This window comes from Platalea leucorodia, assembly GCF_965183815.1.
Source record: "Platalea leucorodia genome assembly, chromosome: 29".
Lineage (NCBI taxonomy): Eukaryota > Metazoa > Chordata > Aves > Pelecaniformes > Threskiornithidae > Platalea > Platalea leucorodia.
This window is the reverse complement of record NC_138851.1, coordinates 1072425-1087470: the sequence shown is the minus strand read 5'-3', so window position 1 is coordinate 1087470 and position 15046 is coordinate 1072425. Positions and strand designations below refer to the sequence as shown.

Genomic DNA, 15046 nt, shown 5'->3' with positions numbered 1-15046 from the left:
GCAGCCGTTGCCGTGGCGACGGAGATGGCGGCCGGGCCTGGGCCCTGGGCCCTGGGCCTGGGCCACCGCGGGCCACCGGGGGCCAGCGGGGGGGGACCCGGGGGACCGAGGGCCGTGCCACGGAGCCCTGGGAAGCACCCCCAGGCCGCGGGAGGCAGCCCCAGGCCCGGGCCCCCTCCACGCGAGGGACCCCAGCCCCTTCCACCCACCCCTAACTGGGGGGGGGGGAATTGACCAAACCCCGCCTCTTTCTTCTTAAAAACTTTATAGATTTGTGTGTGAACGCACAAAATAAACCCGTTGCACAGCCCGGCCCCCCCCCCGCGAGCTCCCTGGGGACAGGCACTTAGAGGGGTGAGGGTCCCCTCCCGGGCCCCGCGCTGGGGGGGCAGGCGGGGGCAGAGGGGCCCCTGCCCGCCGCGGGAGGGGGCAAAGTGCTGGGGGAGCCCGGGGAGGGGGGGCGTAGTGTCACCTCGTCCCGGGGGGGGGGGGACCAGGGGGGAGGTAGCAGCTCTGATCCCTGCGATTGTCACAGCGGCGCCCGGGGCGGGGGTCCCCTGCGCCCCCCCGGGTCCTGGGGAGGGGGCTCAGCGGCGGAGCTTCTGCAGCTGGAAGAGGAGAGGGGGCGGTGAGTGGGGGGGGGGGAGACCCCCCAGGGGCGAGGGGGGGACAAGGGGGGGAGCCCCTAGGGTGGGGGGAGACAAGGAGGGAAACCCCCGGGGGCAAGGGGAGACCCCCAGGGGTGGGGAGGGACAAGGGGGGGAACAAGGGGGGGGACCCCCAGGGGTGAGGGGGAGACCCCCAGGGACAAGGGGGAGACCCCCCCAGGGGTGAGGGGGAGACAAGGGGGGGCCCTCAGGGGTCGGGGGGGGACAAGGGGGGAGACCCCCAGGAGCAAGAAGAGACCCCCAAGGGTGAGGGGGGACAAGGGGGGGAGCCCCCTAGGCTGGGGGGGAGACAAGGAGGGAAACCCCCAGGGGCGAGGGGGAGACCCCCAGGGGTGGGGGGAGACAAGGGGGGAGACCCCCGGGGGTGAGGAGGGACCCCCAGGGGGTGAGGAGAGACCCCCGGGGGCAAGGGGAGACCCCCAGGGGTGGGTGGGGACAAGGGGGGAGACCCCCCGGGGGCGAGAGGGGAGAAGGGGGGACCCCCAGCAGGGCCCCCCCCGCCCCGGGGCTGCCCCTCACCTCGCTCTCCACCAGGTTCCTCCTGTACAGCGCTTCCTTGGCCGCGTCCTGCGGGAGGGAGGGGTCAGGGGGGGACGCGGGGACCCCCGCCCCGAAGGGCGGCGCCCCTGGGTGCCGCGCACCCCAGGGCGGGGGGGCGGGGGGGGGTCTCACCCGGTTTGCCCTCGGTGCCCAGGCGCCGCGCCGTCTCGGTGTAGAGGTGCAGGTAGCGCTCCAGCTGCGCCAGGTACTCTGACGGGGGAAGGGGAAATAAAGCGGGGGGGAAGGGGGAAAGAGGGAGGGAAAGGGGGAAATAAAGAAGGGTGGAGAGAAAGGGGGGGGGAAAGGGGAGGAAAGGGGAAGAGAAAGAGGTGAAAAGGGGGAAAATAGGGGAGGAAAAGGGGAAAATAAAGAAGGGGGAGAGAAAGTGGGGGGAAAGGGGAGGAAAGGGGAAGAGAAAGAGGTGAAAAGGGGGAAAATAGGGAGGAAAAGGGGAAAATAAAGAAGGGGGAGAGAAAGGGGGGGGAAAGGGGAGGAAAGGGGAAAGAGAAAGAGGTGAAAAGGGGGAAAATAGGGAGGAAAAGGGGAAAATAAAGAAGGGGGAGAGAAAGAGGGGGGGAAAGGGGAGGAAAGGGGAAGAGAAAGAGGTGAAAAGGGGGAAAATAAGGAGGAAAAGGGGGAAAATAAAGAAGGGGGAGAGAAAGTGGGGGGGAAAGGGGAGGAAAGGGGAAGAGAAAGAGGTGAAAAGGGGGAAAAAGGGGGAAGGAGGGAGGAAAAGGGGAAAATAAAGAAGGGGGGAGAGAAAGAGGGGGACAAAATGGAGGGGGAAATAAAGCAGGGGGAAAGGGGGAAATAAAGAGGGGAAGAGAAAGAGGGCGGGAAAGGGGAAGAGAAAAGAGGTGAAAAGGGGGGAAATAAGAGGAGGGAAAGGGGAAAATAGGGAACAAAAGGGGGAAAATAAAGAGGAGGGAAAGGGGAAAATAAAGAACAGGGAGAGAAAGCAGGGGGAAAAGGGGGAGAGAAAGCGGGGAAGGGAAAGGGGAGGAAAGGGGAAGAGAAAGGCGAAAATGGGGGAAAATAAAGAGGGAAAGGGGGAAAATAGGGAGGAAAAGGGGGAAATAAAGAAGGGGGAGAGAAAGGGGAGAAGGGAAAGGGGAGGAAAGGGGTAAATAAACAGGGGAAGAGAAAGGGGGGAAAGGGGAAGGGAAGAGAAAGAGGTGAAAAGGGGGGAAATAAAGAGGAGGGAAAGGGGAAATAGGGAGGAAAAGGGGAAATAAAGAGGGGAAGAGAAAGGGGGAAGGGGAAGAGAAAGAGGTGAAAAGGGGGGAAATAAAGAGGAGGGAAAGGGGGAAATAGGGAGGGAAAGGGGGAAATAAAAGAGGAGGGAAGGGGAAAATAAAGAGGGGGGGAATAAAGGGGGGGGGATAAAGGGGGGGGGATAAAGGGGGGGGATAAAGGGGGGGATAAGGGGGGGGATAGGGGGGGGATAAGGGGGGGGATAAGGGGGGGGGATGGGGGGGGATAAAGGGGGGGGGATAAAGGGGGGGGGATAAAGGGGGGGGATAAAGGGGGGGGATAAGGGGGGGGGATAAGGGGGGGGGATAAGGGGGGGGGATAAGGGGGGGGGATAAGGGGGGGGGATAAAGGGGGGGGATAAAGGGGGGGGATAAAGGGGGGGGGATAAGGGGGGGGATAAAGGGGGGGGGATAAGGGGGGGGGATAAGGGGGGGGGATAAAGGGGGGGGGATAAAGGGGGGGGGATAAAGGGGGGGGGATAAAGGGGGGGCTGAGGAGTCGGGGGCTGGGGGCTCCATCACCTTTGCGGAAGGGGGGGCCGCCGTGCTGCAGGCGCGACCGCAGGCACTGGCTGCGGCGGGCGAGCTCCTGGTGCTGCTCCCGCAGCTCGGGGGGCACCGGCCGCTGCGCCTGGGTGTAGGCCAGCATCTGCGGGGACGCGGGGGTGAGGGGGGGCCCGGCGGCGAGGGGGGGGCGGCCCCCCCCCCAGCCGCCGCGGCGAGGGCGACGGCGCTCACCTTCCTCTCCAGCTTCTCCCGGTCGAAGGCCAGCAGGTTGAGGCTGGGCAGCGTGGGCACGGCCCTGCTGGGGGGGAGACGGCCCCGGTGAGGCGGGGGGGAGGACGGGGAGGGGGCGCTGGCCCCCCCCGGCCCCCCAGCTCGGCCCCCGGCGTGCCCCCAGCCCCCCAGGCCTTTCAGGACGCCATCTGCCCGCGGGCGGCCGGGAGGGAGGGAGAGGAAGGGGGGTCCCGGGGGGGTCCTGTCCCCCCCTCCTCGCTCCTCGTCTCCCACCTTGGTCCTCGCTCCTCTCCTCGGCGGGACGCCTGCCCTTTCCTCCTCCTCCTCCTCCTCCTCCCCCCGCCGGAGGGGGGTTAATTCCCACCCCGTGCCGCTCCCCGGCCTCAGCGGCAGCGGGGAGCGCGGACGCCCCCGGATCAGGGACGGGAGCAGCCACCGAGGAAGGGATCGAGCAGGACAAGGAGCCCAGAAACCAGAGTTTGCCCGGGTTACGGGTCTGGCCCGCGCCCCTTTGGGCAAAAGCAGGCCCCGGGGAGGAAGAGGAGGAGGAGGAGGAGAGGCGCAGGCAGGGCCGGCCTCGCTACAGCAGCGAGCAGATGGCTGTCCTGAAAGGGAAGGAAAGACGGTGAACGGCACCCGCCGCGCCGGCACCGCGTCCCCACCCCAGCGCCGCTTTCTGCCCCCCGCCCAAGGCGCCGTGAGGACGATTTGGACCCCGGGAACGGCTCGAGTCAACCCCCAAAGAGCCCCCGAAAGAGGGGGCCGAGCCCCCGCCGCCCCGGCGCGCCCTGCCCGCGGCGCCGCCGCGCCGGGCAGCCCCCCGGCACTCGCCTGTTGTTCCCCTCCTTCGCGGGGGCGACGGCCGGTTTGGGTTTGGGGACGGCGACCTGGAGGCAGAGCCGGGTTTAGGGTGCTTCCCCGCCGCGGCGTTTACGGGGAGCCCGAGGGGAAGCGGGGCCGAGCCGCGGGCAGCGTCGGCCGCCCGCCGCGGCGCTTACCGGTGGCACGGTGCTGGGGTTGATGACCAGCCAGCGCTCCGTCCTCGTCTCCAGCTGCTGGGAGCTGAGGGGCTCCCGGATCCGCACGATCACTTCCAGCTTCCCCCCCGTGGGCCGGCGGCCATCCAGCAGCTGGGAGAGAGGAGGAAAAATCCCGTTGGCGAAGCGGAGAGCGGGCGGCGGCGGGGAAGCGCCCAACGCCCCTCACCTCGATGATCTCCCGAACCTCGCACGTCGTCTCCAGCGCCTCCAGCTTGAGCTGGGCCGTGCCGACGACGCGGTCGGTCTTGAAGAGCCCCCTGGGAGAGAGGAGCGGGGTACAACCAGCTCGGGGCAGGCGGAGGAGGGGGAACGCCCCGCGCTCTTACCCCTTGTGCGCCACTTCGAACTTGATGCCTTTGGTCTGAAGGACGCGCCGCAGCCCGCGGTGCCCTCGGTTCACGTACAGCTTGAACTGCTCCTTAAACTCTGCCAAGGGAACCGCCGCGCCGAAACCGCGGCGTCAGCGGGAGGAGCAGCGCGCGGCCCCCGGCGAGACGGGGACCGGGAGCAGAGCCGCGTTAATTAACGATTCTCTGCGGCGACGGCAGATGCGCGGACCCTTCGCGTCGCTCCCTTGGTACCGGCCCCCTCCCCGCCTCTCGGGAAGGGCGGAACGGGGCATTTACCGGGAGAATCGGTGTTTTTGACGACGTTGGTCTTGTCTTTCTGAGCTTCCTCCTGCCAAGGCGAAGGCGGGAGGGTGAGGGCCGAGCCTCCCGGCCGGGGAGCGCGGCACCGGCGCCGACTTACCGCGTTGGGGTAGGGGAACTCGAAGCGCACGAAGGCGTCCAGGTCGTTGGGAGCCACACCTGCAAGGCGGACACGGCGTGAGCGCCGCGCCGGCAGCGCCGACCCCTCGCAGGTCGCGGCGGCGGAGGATTGGCGGCCCCTTGGACCCCCGCGCCGTCCCCGAGCTCTGCCAGCTCCTTGGGGAGCCCGCCTGGCGTAACGGCGCTACGGCAGGACCCTCGCCACGGCCTCACCGCTCCCGGCGGGGCCGCGTACGCGCACAGCCGGGGAAGCGGCGCACGTTAACGAGCGCCGGCCCCAGCCGTCTCTGGGGCGTTGTAACCGCAGATAATTAAAAAAACCCAATCTGAACAGCTGGCGGCGGGCACCCGGCACAGCGCGGGGGAGCAGGCAAACCCCAGCGCTCCCTCCTCCCCGCCGCGGCGAGGATCCCCAGCCGCCAGCACCGGCTGAAGCTGCCGGGCAGCGCCGGCGCCTCGCCAGCTGCCGCGAGCCCTCCGGGCCGGCGCCTACGGCCGGAGCTGGGGAGGTCCCGCAGCCGCAGCCGCCCCGTGCTCTCCCGCCTGTTTCCTCTCACCTGGCGGCGCCGGGAGGTTGATCCCTTTCACTATCGACAGCACCATGTCGTTGCTGTTCAGCTCGGGAAAGATCCTGCAGCCGGAGAGAGCGGAGGAATCCCGTCAGCGCCCGCCTGCCCCTCCTCAGCCACGGAAGCCGCGCTCGGCCAGCGACCCCCTACTTGATGACGCTGAAGGTTCGCTGCTCGTAATGGTACTTGGGCAGCGGGAAGCCCCGGGCGTGGGCCTGCTTCAGGATCTCCATGTTCTGCTTGCAGTCCTCGGCCAGCTTCTCGAACCTGCCGGGGAGAGCGGCTCCGCTTCAACCCGCGGCTTACGGCAGCGGCCTCGTCTTCCTCGGCACCGCGGCGAGGAAGGCGCCTCCCCCTGCGGCAATCCTGCCCTCGTCGCCCCAGCGGACGAACGCCGGGCGCTCCGGCCGGCAGACTCACTTGGTCGTCTCCGCGATGTTCCCCAGGTGAGTGAACTGCTTGGAGTAATTCACGCACATCTGGGAGGAAGACGGGAGAACGGGAAGGTTTCCGCATCCCGCCCGCATCCCGGCGCGGGCGGCCACGGAGGAGCGGAGCTCGCCGGGCGGCCGCGGCAGCCCCAACGCCGGATCCGCCTGACCCGGCGCTGCCCGGACACCTCGGCGTCGGGTTTTCGAAGCCCAGAGGCGTCGCCCCCTTCCCGAGCGTCCCGCTCCGGCCTGGAGGCTTCTTCTCCAGCAGAAAACTCCGCTTCAGCCCAGATTTAGGCTGAGATTTAAAGCCGCAGCTTCTCATCCCCTCCTTGGAGAGGGAAGCAGCTCGTTTCCTCCCTCCTCGCTACCCTGCCTTCCTCACCTACAGCGAGGAAGACCCCGCCGGGTCTCCCCTCCTTCACCGCGCACTTCACGCGGCCCCACGCCGCGTCCTGCCCCCCCCTCGCTCTCGATCTCTCCCCAGCCGCGGCCCAAACAGCCCTGTTTTGGGGTTACATCCCCCGGGCCCCGCTACCTCGTGCTGCTGCCTGATCAGCTTCATCAGCTCCAGGTACTGGCCGGCTGCCTCGGGGGAGATGTGCACCCCTCGCCGCTGCACCAGCACAAAATCCTCCTTGTTCACGGGGGCTTCGGGGACCTGGAGCGGAGGGAAGGGATGGGATGCGTGACGCGAGGAGCCCGCCCGCGTCACAAACCTAAAGAAATAACCGAACCCCGACCTTGGTTATATCGACGGGCAGGCCGTTCTGCGAGGCCTCGATCATGGGGTCCAGCCCTTTGGCCTGGCGCAGGAAGAGCTTCGCCCCCTCGATGTCGTTTTTCTGCTTGGCGCGGAGGGCGGCCTGCATCAGCTGCCTCCTCCTGCCCTCCAGGAACGCCAGCTGCTGCTGGGCTGCAGGGCGAGAGCGCGGCTGAGCCTCCCGGGGGGCTCCTCTCGCCCCCCAGCGCGGTCGGACGCGGCGTTCGGTCAGGACGGTACCTCTCGCCGTGGTTTTGGGGGCCGTTTTGGCCACGCCGGCAGAATTCGGGGCACCCGCGGAGGGCGCTCGGGCAGGCGGCGGCGGCTGCTTGGGCTGGGAGGCGGCGGCGGCTCTCGCCGGGGCCGGGCGGGCAGCGGGCTGTGCCGGGAACAGAAGGGACGGCGTCAGAGGGGGCCGCGGGAGGAAGAAACCCCAAACGCCCGCCCCTCGGGCACGGGGGGCCGGGCGTCCCCTCGAGAGCCCTCCCCGCTCCCCATTTTGGGTTCCTACGGCAGCGGGGGGAGTCCCGAGCCCCCCAAAACCCCGACCTTCGCCTCCTCAGCGCCGTCCTCCTCCTCCTGGACCTCCTGGCTGGCCAGCTTCATGGCCGTTTCCAGCACTCCGGCGATGCTTTGGTCTCCGGCCGGCGTCTCCGCGCCCTGGATGGGCTGGAAGCCTGGCCAAGGGGGGCGCAAGGGGGAAAGGCTGGGCAGCAGCAAAGGCTCCCCCGCCTCGCTGGGCTGGAGGGGTCCGAATCTTCCTCCCCGTGGCGCTCGGCTTTGGGAAACGGCCCCGAGACGCGCTCGCCGCGAAAGGGATGGGGAAAATACCTGGCGGAACGGGCAACTCCGAGAAATCCACCGTTTTCCCTGCTTTGTGGGCCCGGATGGCGTCCTGGTATTGCTGGAAGGGAAAGCGGAGGCTGAGCCGGGCCGCGGCGGGGCCGGCAGCGCCACGCCGGCCGGCCGAGCGCGCGGCTCCCGCACCTTGACGATGCGCTCGTGCATCCGGGCCTTCCGCTCGTCTCCCTTGCTCTTGGCCTGCGCCGCCGCCGTCTTGTACCGCTCCATCCTCTGCTGCAGAGCCTCCAGCACGTCCCGGGGAGCCGGCGGGGTGTCTGTTTGGGGGGAGAGCAGGAGAACAGCTTCGGTCGTCTTTCTCTTTGACCTTCCCTGTCCCTAGAGAGCAATTCGGGGTTAGAAATGAGCTGTTGGGGCTTCTACCTGCCGCGGGAGATGCTGGTTTAGCTTCCGGCACGGGCACCGCCGCGGCAGGCTGCGGCTGGCCGGGCGACAGCGGCTCCTTCGGCAGCTGGTCTGCGGGGAGAAGGAAGCGATCGGCACCCGCAAACGAGGGGCGAGGCGATCGCCGCGTGCGCCGGGACGAGCGGCAACGCCGTGCTGGCTTTCCCGTCCCTCCAAAAAGGGGGTACGGCCGCTCCCCGCCGCTCCCCGGCGAGGGTTCGGTCTTACTGGGAGGAGGCGGGACGCTGCTCAGCTCCACCGGCTGCCCCTTCCCCGCCGCTTCCAGCAGGGAGTCAAAACTCTGAGAAATCACAAGAAAAAAGAGAAAAGCTTGCTGGTTTTCTGTGCTGGGTTCTGCAGCCAGCCCCAACCAGCCTGACCGACCCCCGTTTTACTACAAAAACCAAGAAAAGGGGGGATTCGGGTCGATATCTAACAGGGAGGCACACCCGGCCTCTCCGGCTGCCCGGAGCCGTACCTTTGCGACCCGGTAGTACGTCGTGGCCATCTCCAGGTCTCCGCGCTGCTTGGCGTGCAGCGCCGCCAGCTTGTACTCCCGCTGCCGGCCCTGCAGCAGGGCCTCGGCGCTGGCACCGTCAGAGCCTGGGGAAGAGGAGAGGAGAGCGGCGTTGCCGGTTTCCCCGTCAGCGGCACGGTACAGCCGTTCCGGAGCGGAATAACGAGCCAAACCCTTGCCTGGGTGGGAAGACGGCGAGGGAGGAGCTGGTTTCGTCTCCGGAGAGCTGACGGGCAGGACCCGGGGCTTCGGGAGAACGGGGGGCGGCTGCGGCTTGGGCGCAGAGGCAGCGGGGGGCTGCGGGGGCGGCTGCAGGGAGCCAGGGCGGGCGGCGGGCAGCGGGGCGGCCAGGGGGGGCTGCGGGGAGCTCGCGCCCTTCCCCAGTGCCACCGGAGGGGGGATTTCCTCCTCGTCGATCTTTTTTCCCTTCTTGACGGAGGCCAGCATGTTCTCCAGCGTCTGGAAGGAACAGGCGCAGGGGTAAAACTCGCCGTCACCCTGACGTTCCTCTGCCTCTGGGAAAAGAGAACCCTCGGAGCCTGCCGGGACGGAGGCGGGAAAACCCAACGTCTGCCGAAAACCAGCGCCCAAACTCGGGCTGGAGGCCGGGGGTTTCTCACCGACGGGGATCCAGCCCCAAACTCTACAAGCTCCTTATTTTTCCCCCCAAAAAAACCCCTCTTTTTCAGCCGCCGCCTCTCCCAGCCCGTGCAAGAGGCCAGCCGACTCGCGCTGCCGGCAGACAAAATCCAACGCTCTTAAGGGTGAAAGACGTCAGCCTCTCTCGGGTCGCGGCCCAGAGGCAACAGGCGATCCCGCTCCGGGGGTCGGGGAGGGCTCTGCGCAGAAACGGGGCGCAGGAAAGACCTGAGCGCGGCAGGAGGGGCTTAACCAAGGCGGGAAGCGGCCAGGAGGGGAAAAACAGGCTCAAAAATTTAAAAAAAAAAAAAAATCTTAAGAGTATTCAAAGGGTTTTAAACAACCAGGAGGAACGGGGACCTTGAGGTCGGGTTTTAGGCAGCGCTGCAGCAGGGTAAGATGCTCTACCGGAGCCTGCTGCGCCTAACGCGGCCTCAGAGATAATTATATCGCAGGCGGCTGCGCCCGCGTGCGCCTCAGTTCACGTTAACGCCCACAATTAAGCACTGAAACGAGGACGACCTGATTTTCCAAGAACTCTGAGTAATTCCTGCGAGGAGCCGGCCGGGCTCGCGGCCGCGGGGAGAGGCCGGAGCTCAAAGCGCAAAACCCCCGAGTTCGGAAACGCCGGCCGAGCTCAGCCGGGAATTCAGATTCCAAGGGTTTCGTTTAATTAAAGATTTGAGGAAACGGAGCCCCCGAGCGCCCGATTTCGGCTCACCTTCAGGCCCCTCTCGTAGCGCCGCACCCTGGAGCTGTCGCCGGCCTGCCTGGCGCCGGCGATGGCCGTCCGGTACATGTCCGCCCGCTCCGCCAGCGTGGACTCGATGCCGCCGGGCTCCGGAGGCGCCTCCGGCACCTGCTGCCGCCCCGAAGAGAAGCGCTGGGATCGACCCGGCGAAACCTGGGCTCCCCCCCGCCGCCGGCGTCCGCTCGGATCGGGGGCTCGGAGCAGACCCGGCGGCTCGGCGCCCGGCTCTGCCTCACGCCCTTCCCGATCTGCTCCGGGATTTTACAGCCTCTGCGGGCTCAGGGAGCGGCGGGAGAGCCCCGACAGCTGCTAAGAAACAGGGCTTGCCCGAGAACGGCTGAAAAAGGGATCGTCGGAGACTTATTTCTCGTAGTTTCCAATAAATTTGCTAAATTCTGTCTCCACGCTCATGTTTTCGTTATGGAAGGTGAAGCAGAGGGAACCCAGCTCCTCCCCGAGCCCCGGGAAAGTTTTTACCCGCCCGGGGAGCAGGGTGGCGCGACAGAGTCACGTTTTCTCATCAGGGAAACGAACAAAACGACACAAAAGGCTAAAAAGGGCCGGATCCGGCACCGGCGCGACAGCAGCGGAGCCGAAAGACGCCCTGTACCTTGGCGGGAGGCGCCGGCGCGTCCCCGCTCCCTTCCCCTTCGCCCAGCACCTCCTGCAGCTCGGCCTGCGAAGCGTCGGGAGGTCCGTCAGTGACGATCCGGGGCGGAAAAGCCCTTTTTTCGGGACAAGGCGATCCCGAGGAGCGAAGCCCCGGGGACCAGAGCTCCCCCGAGGCCTCAAACCCCTTCTCACCATGAGATCGTCTTCGTCTTCCAGCTCTTCGTCGTCATCCCCCTCCTCCTCCTCCTCGTCCGGGTCCCTCATGCAGAGGGCGGCCATCCTCTCAATCGCCTCCATCGGCAAAGGGGCTGCAGGAGAAGCAGCACGAGGGGTTTTTTGGAGCCCTGCACCCGTTTTTTGACGCTTTCAGCCCACGTGCCGGGGAGTCCGGCCCGGGGGGGAGCAGAAACAACCCAACGGCAGCCGCTTTCCACACGGCGCGGTATTAATTATCCCAGAAATCCATGGTGGACGAGCCCCCGGGGCGGCAGCACTCACTTTTCCCCTTGGGCTTCTCTCCCGGCGCGGCTCGGCCTCCCACCAGCGCCAGCAGCTCGGCCTCCAGCTCGGCGGCATCGTCCCCAGCGTCGTCCCCCGCCGTCCCCTCCGGAGAGAGGTCCACCAGCAAACCCATCTGCGGGGAGGGAGCGGGGGCAGCCCTGAGGGCACAGCGCTAACGACGCCGCCTCGTTAGGGCGAGGGGATCCCCCGGGATCCCGCTGAGGGAAGGAGGGATCGACGTGGATCCCACAGGGTGGAAGCCAGCGCGCCCCGTGGCTCGGCACTGAGCCCGCGGTGCCCTGAGCGACGCCGCCACGGCGACCCACGGGGTGAATAAAAGCACTTAAACTAGTTAAACTAATAAAAGCGCCTAAATTAAGGTGACAGACAGCGAAGACGCGCCCAGCTCGGCGACACAAACCCCGCAACGGGAACAACCGGCATCGCCGCCGGCGCCCGTTGAACCGAAGCGCGTCCCGGCGCGGGAGGCGTGGCAGGAAAGCGCCGCGACGGCTCAGGTTTCCCTCCGCCTGCCGAAGGGCCGTGCGTGGCGTCGACCTTTCCCTCCCGCGCGGGCGGGCGGGCGGCACACCCAGCGTGCCGGGGCTCGGCAGGCGCCGGGCCGTACCTGCCTGGCGATGGCGGCGCCGCGGCCCGGCGGCGGCCTCCTGGCTTTGCTCATCTCGCCGTCCCTCGCCGGGCCGAGCTGGGGGCGGGGAGCACCGCGTTAGGGTGCGGGGCCCCCGCCCCCCTCCCAGCCCTCCTGCGGCCCCAGCTTTCCCCCCCCCGCCCTTTTCCAGAAGTTTCTGGGCCCGACAGCCCCCTCCCTCACCACAGCCCCCCCGAGCAGCCCAGGGTGCTGCCCCCAACCCAGAGCCCTGATCCGGCCTCCAGAGGATTCCCCCCAGCCCTCTGCCAGGCCCCGTTCCCCCCGCCACGACCCTGCTCCCCCTCAAAGCCCCCCCCAAGGCCCCGTTCCCCCCCTCAGCCCCCCGCAAGGCCCCGTTCCCCCCCCAAGGCCGTGTTCCCATCCCCCAAAGGCCCCCCCCCAAGGCCCTGTTCCCCCTCACAGCCCCCTACAAGGCCCCGTTCGCCCCCCGCAGCCTGCCGCAAGGCCCCGTCCCCGCCGCCCAAGACCCCCACGAGGCCCCATTCCCCCCCATAAGGCCCCATTCCTGCCCCCCAAGGCCCCGTTCCTCCTCCCAGCCCCCCCCCAAGGCCCCGTTCCCGCCCCCCAAGGCCCCCCCAAGGCCTCGTTCCCCCTCACAGCCCCCTACAAGGCCCCGTTCCCGGCCCCAGCCCCCCGCAAGGCCCCAGCCCTCCCAACCCCCAGCCCGCCCCCGCCCCAAAACGACCCCTATCACCCTCCCCTCCCGGCTCCCCGCTCCCCTCCGTGCCCCCGACCCCTCAGCCCCCCCGGCCCGGTACCGGGGCCCCTCCCGGTCCCGGCGCCCTCCATCCGCACTCACTCACTTCCTGCTCCGCCCGCCGCTGTCAACAACACGCCGCGCTTTACGGCGCCGCCGTCGCAAAAGTCGCCGCCGTCGCGTTTCGCTTGACGGCGCCCGCGGGGACTACGACTCCCAGCGGGCTCCGCGCCACGCATGCGCACGGCGGCAGAGGGGAAAAGGCGGGAAAAGCGTGAGGTGCTGAGCGGGAAGATGGCGGCTGCCCGGGGGGGGGGGGGGGGGGGCGGGTGGAAATGGGCGAAAATCAACGTTTTTCACCTCAGAACTGGAGGGTTTGGTTCCTCACACTGCGGCCACGGCGCCGGGGGGGGGCGGCTGGGGCGGTGCGAGGCCCCGGGGGGAGGCAAACGGCCGTCGGCCCCCGAGGGGCTCAGGGAGGCAACGAGAGGCCGCTCGTTAAGCGCCGATCTGATCTCCCCAGCAGGCGACCGGCGGGATGGGCAAACGGAGGAACGAGCGGCCGCCAGGTAACGGCGGGAGGCCCCGGCGGCGGCGAGGGGACGGGGCGGCGAGGGAATGGCGTCCCCTTCCCCTCCCCGTGAGGCAGCGGCCGCCCAGGAGCCCGACCAACCTGCCCTGCATTTCCACGTCTCGCTCCTCGTATTGTCGGCAACAAGCACTCCTAAAACCGCCCGGGCTCTTAATTCTTACAAACCTGCCAAACTGCAAAAATGTCCCAATTTGTAAGCGAAATGACGCCCAGCGTTTACCTTCTCCGCACCTCTGTCATGAAATCCCCTCGCACCGCGCTGTGCCGTCGGGCTTTAGGGCCACGCCTGGGTGGCTTCCCCAAACGTCGCCTCGCTTAAGTGTGCGGAAAATAAGGGTTATTGTGGGGATAAAACACAAAAAGCAGCGACTTTCCGCCAGCGGTTGGTGAGGGAGCAGCACCCGCAGAGCCGCGGCCGAGCCCCTCGTGCCGCAAACCCCATTTCTTGGCATTTTGGAGGAGAAGGGGTGGGTGGAGCGGAGCCGACGGCCCGCAAAAAGCCCTAAAAGCAATTCTTTTTCCCTCAGTTAGAGGCATGTTTTTTTTTTTTCCCCCTAGGATTTAGTAACAAAAAATAGCACAAAACCTTGTTCTCCCCGTTTGACCCGACGCCCAGAGCCCCTCTTACCCAAAGGCTGATGCCCGAGGATTCTTTTTTTCCCCTTAAAGGAGGAGATATGAAATTCCACGTTCCCAAAACTAAACGAAGTTTTCAGGAAGATTCGGAGGCGATGGGAAACGACAGCTTGGATGCGACCGGACCGGCTCAAGCCGGTGATGCCGACGGAAAACCGAACCCGGCCGCAGGAGGGGCAGAGGATCGGGGAGAGGTGACCCCCGGCAGCACCGCGACAAACGCGCCGGGGAGGTAACGGGGCGAGAAACCAGCAGGACGGGGGTTTGCGGGCGAACCTGGCTCTACGGTGCCTTACCCGGCAATCGCCTCGCCGCTCGCTGAACTTATTTTATTCTTTTTAACAGCGCGAACGGCGATGGGGAGGAGGCTGCTCCGGAGCAAAGCCGGGCAGGGGAGTGCGTCGCCAGCCCCTTACCGCAGGTACGCCGGTCCTGGGCTCCAGGCAAGCTCGGCGAGCTCCCGGGCGTCGCCAAAACACTCGGGTGCTGAGAAACTCCCTTCACGGCACGGCCGGAGCCTCCTCCGCGGCACTGGGTTTCCTCTGTTGGCAAACTCAGCCTTCGGTATTTACACCGAATGGAGGAAAAAATTCCAGAGATTGGGATTTTTTAACGCGGGAGTGATGCCGGCCCCTTGTTATTTCAGGAAGGAGGAGACGCGGGCATCGGTGGAGGCGGCAAGTCGCCGGAGGCAGCTGCCCCGGGAGCAGCGTCTCAGCCGGAGTCACCCCAGCGAGCAAATTCGGTGGTGGATGAGGCAGAAGGGGATCAGCCGGCGGCAGCCACGGAGCAGCACGGAAGCGCCGGTGAAGAGCCGGACACCGAAACCCAAACTCACCGCGGAACGGGCAATATCGGCGACAGTGCCAAGCACGGCTGTGCCGCGCCAGCGCGAGGAGAGGGCGCGGCCAGCGGAGAGATCGCTCTCCCTGTGGATACTCCAGGCCGGAGCACCGGCAGCGGCGTGCCGGCAGAGGTGCCTGACCCTCACCGCGAAGAAGGAGTTGACCGCAGCGAGCTGAGCGAGCGCCGAGGTGACGCTGATCAAAGCCAGGAGCCGCCGCACGCGTCTGTTCTAAACGCCGAAGAAAACGAATCCGGTGCTGTGTCCGAGAGGGCGGCTGGAGGAGAACACCAGGAAAACGCGAGCCGGGAACGACCGCGGGCACGCGGTACGAACGAGGCGGCGAACAACGTGGCCGACTCCTGGAGCAGCCCGGCCGGCGGCATCGTCTCCGCGGAGGTTTCGGGGGTCTGCGCCCCGTCTGCGGGCCCGAAGGCAGAGGGAGGCACCGCCGAACCGGAGAGCGCGGGCGCTGACGGCACCGTCGGTCCGGTGAGCCAGCCCCCAGGCGGGAACCAATCCCCGCGGAAAACATCGGGAGAGGCCGATGCGGGCCGGGAAGAGGCCGGA

At 67.4% G+C, this 15046-nt stretch overlaps 1 protein-coding gene across 1 annotated transcript; it reads right to left on the bottom strand.

The window, feature by feature from the left end:
• Positions 1-247: 247 nt before the first annotated feature.
• On the bottom strand, positions 248-12651 carry CC2D1A (coiled-coil and C2 domain containing 1A). The gene is given in 31 exon segments (XM_082334149.1): positions 248-608; positions 1188-1235; positions 1341-1343; positions 1345-1418; positions 2984-3110; positions 3200-3263; positions 4031-4086; positions 4198-4329; positions 4406-4496; positions 4566-4665; positions 4866-4917; positions 4990-5048; positions 5567-5640; positions 5729-5845; positions 5999-6057; positions 6548-6670; positions 6753-6925; positions 7013-7151; positions 7322-7449; positions 7604-7676; positions 7760-7890; positions 7997-8089; positions 8246-8318; positions 8496-8620; positions 8714-8993; positions 9895-10032; positions 10535-10600; positions 10729-10844; positions 11035-11170; positions 11666-11743; positions 12511-12651. Coding segments are annotated over 30 exon segments (2925 nt in total). The 5' UTR covers positions 11720-11743; positions 12511-12651; the 3' UTR covers positions 248-587.
• Between the last annotated feature and the right edge of the window lie 2395 nt (positions 12652-15046).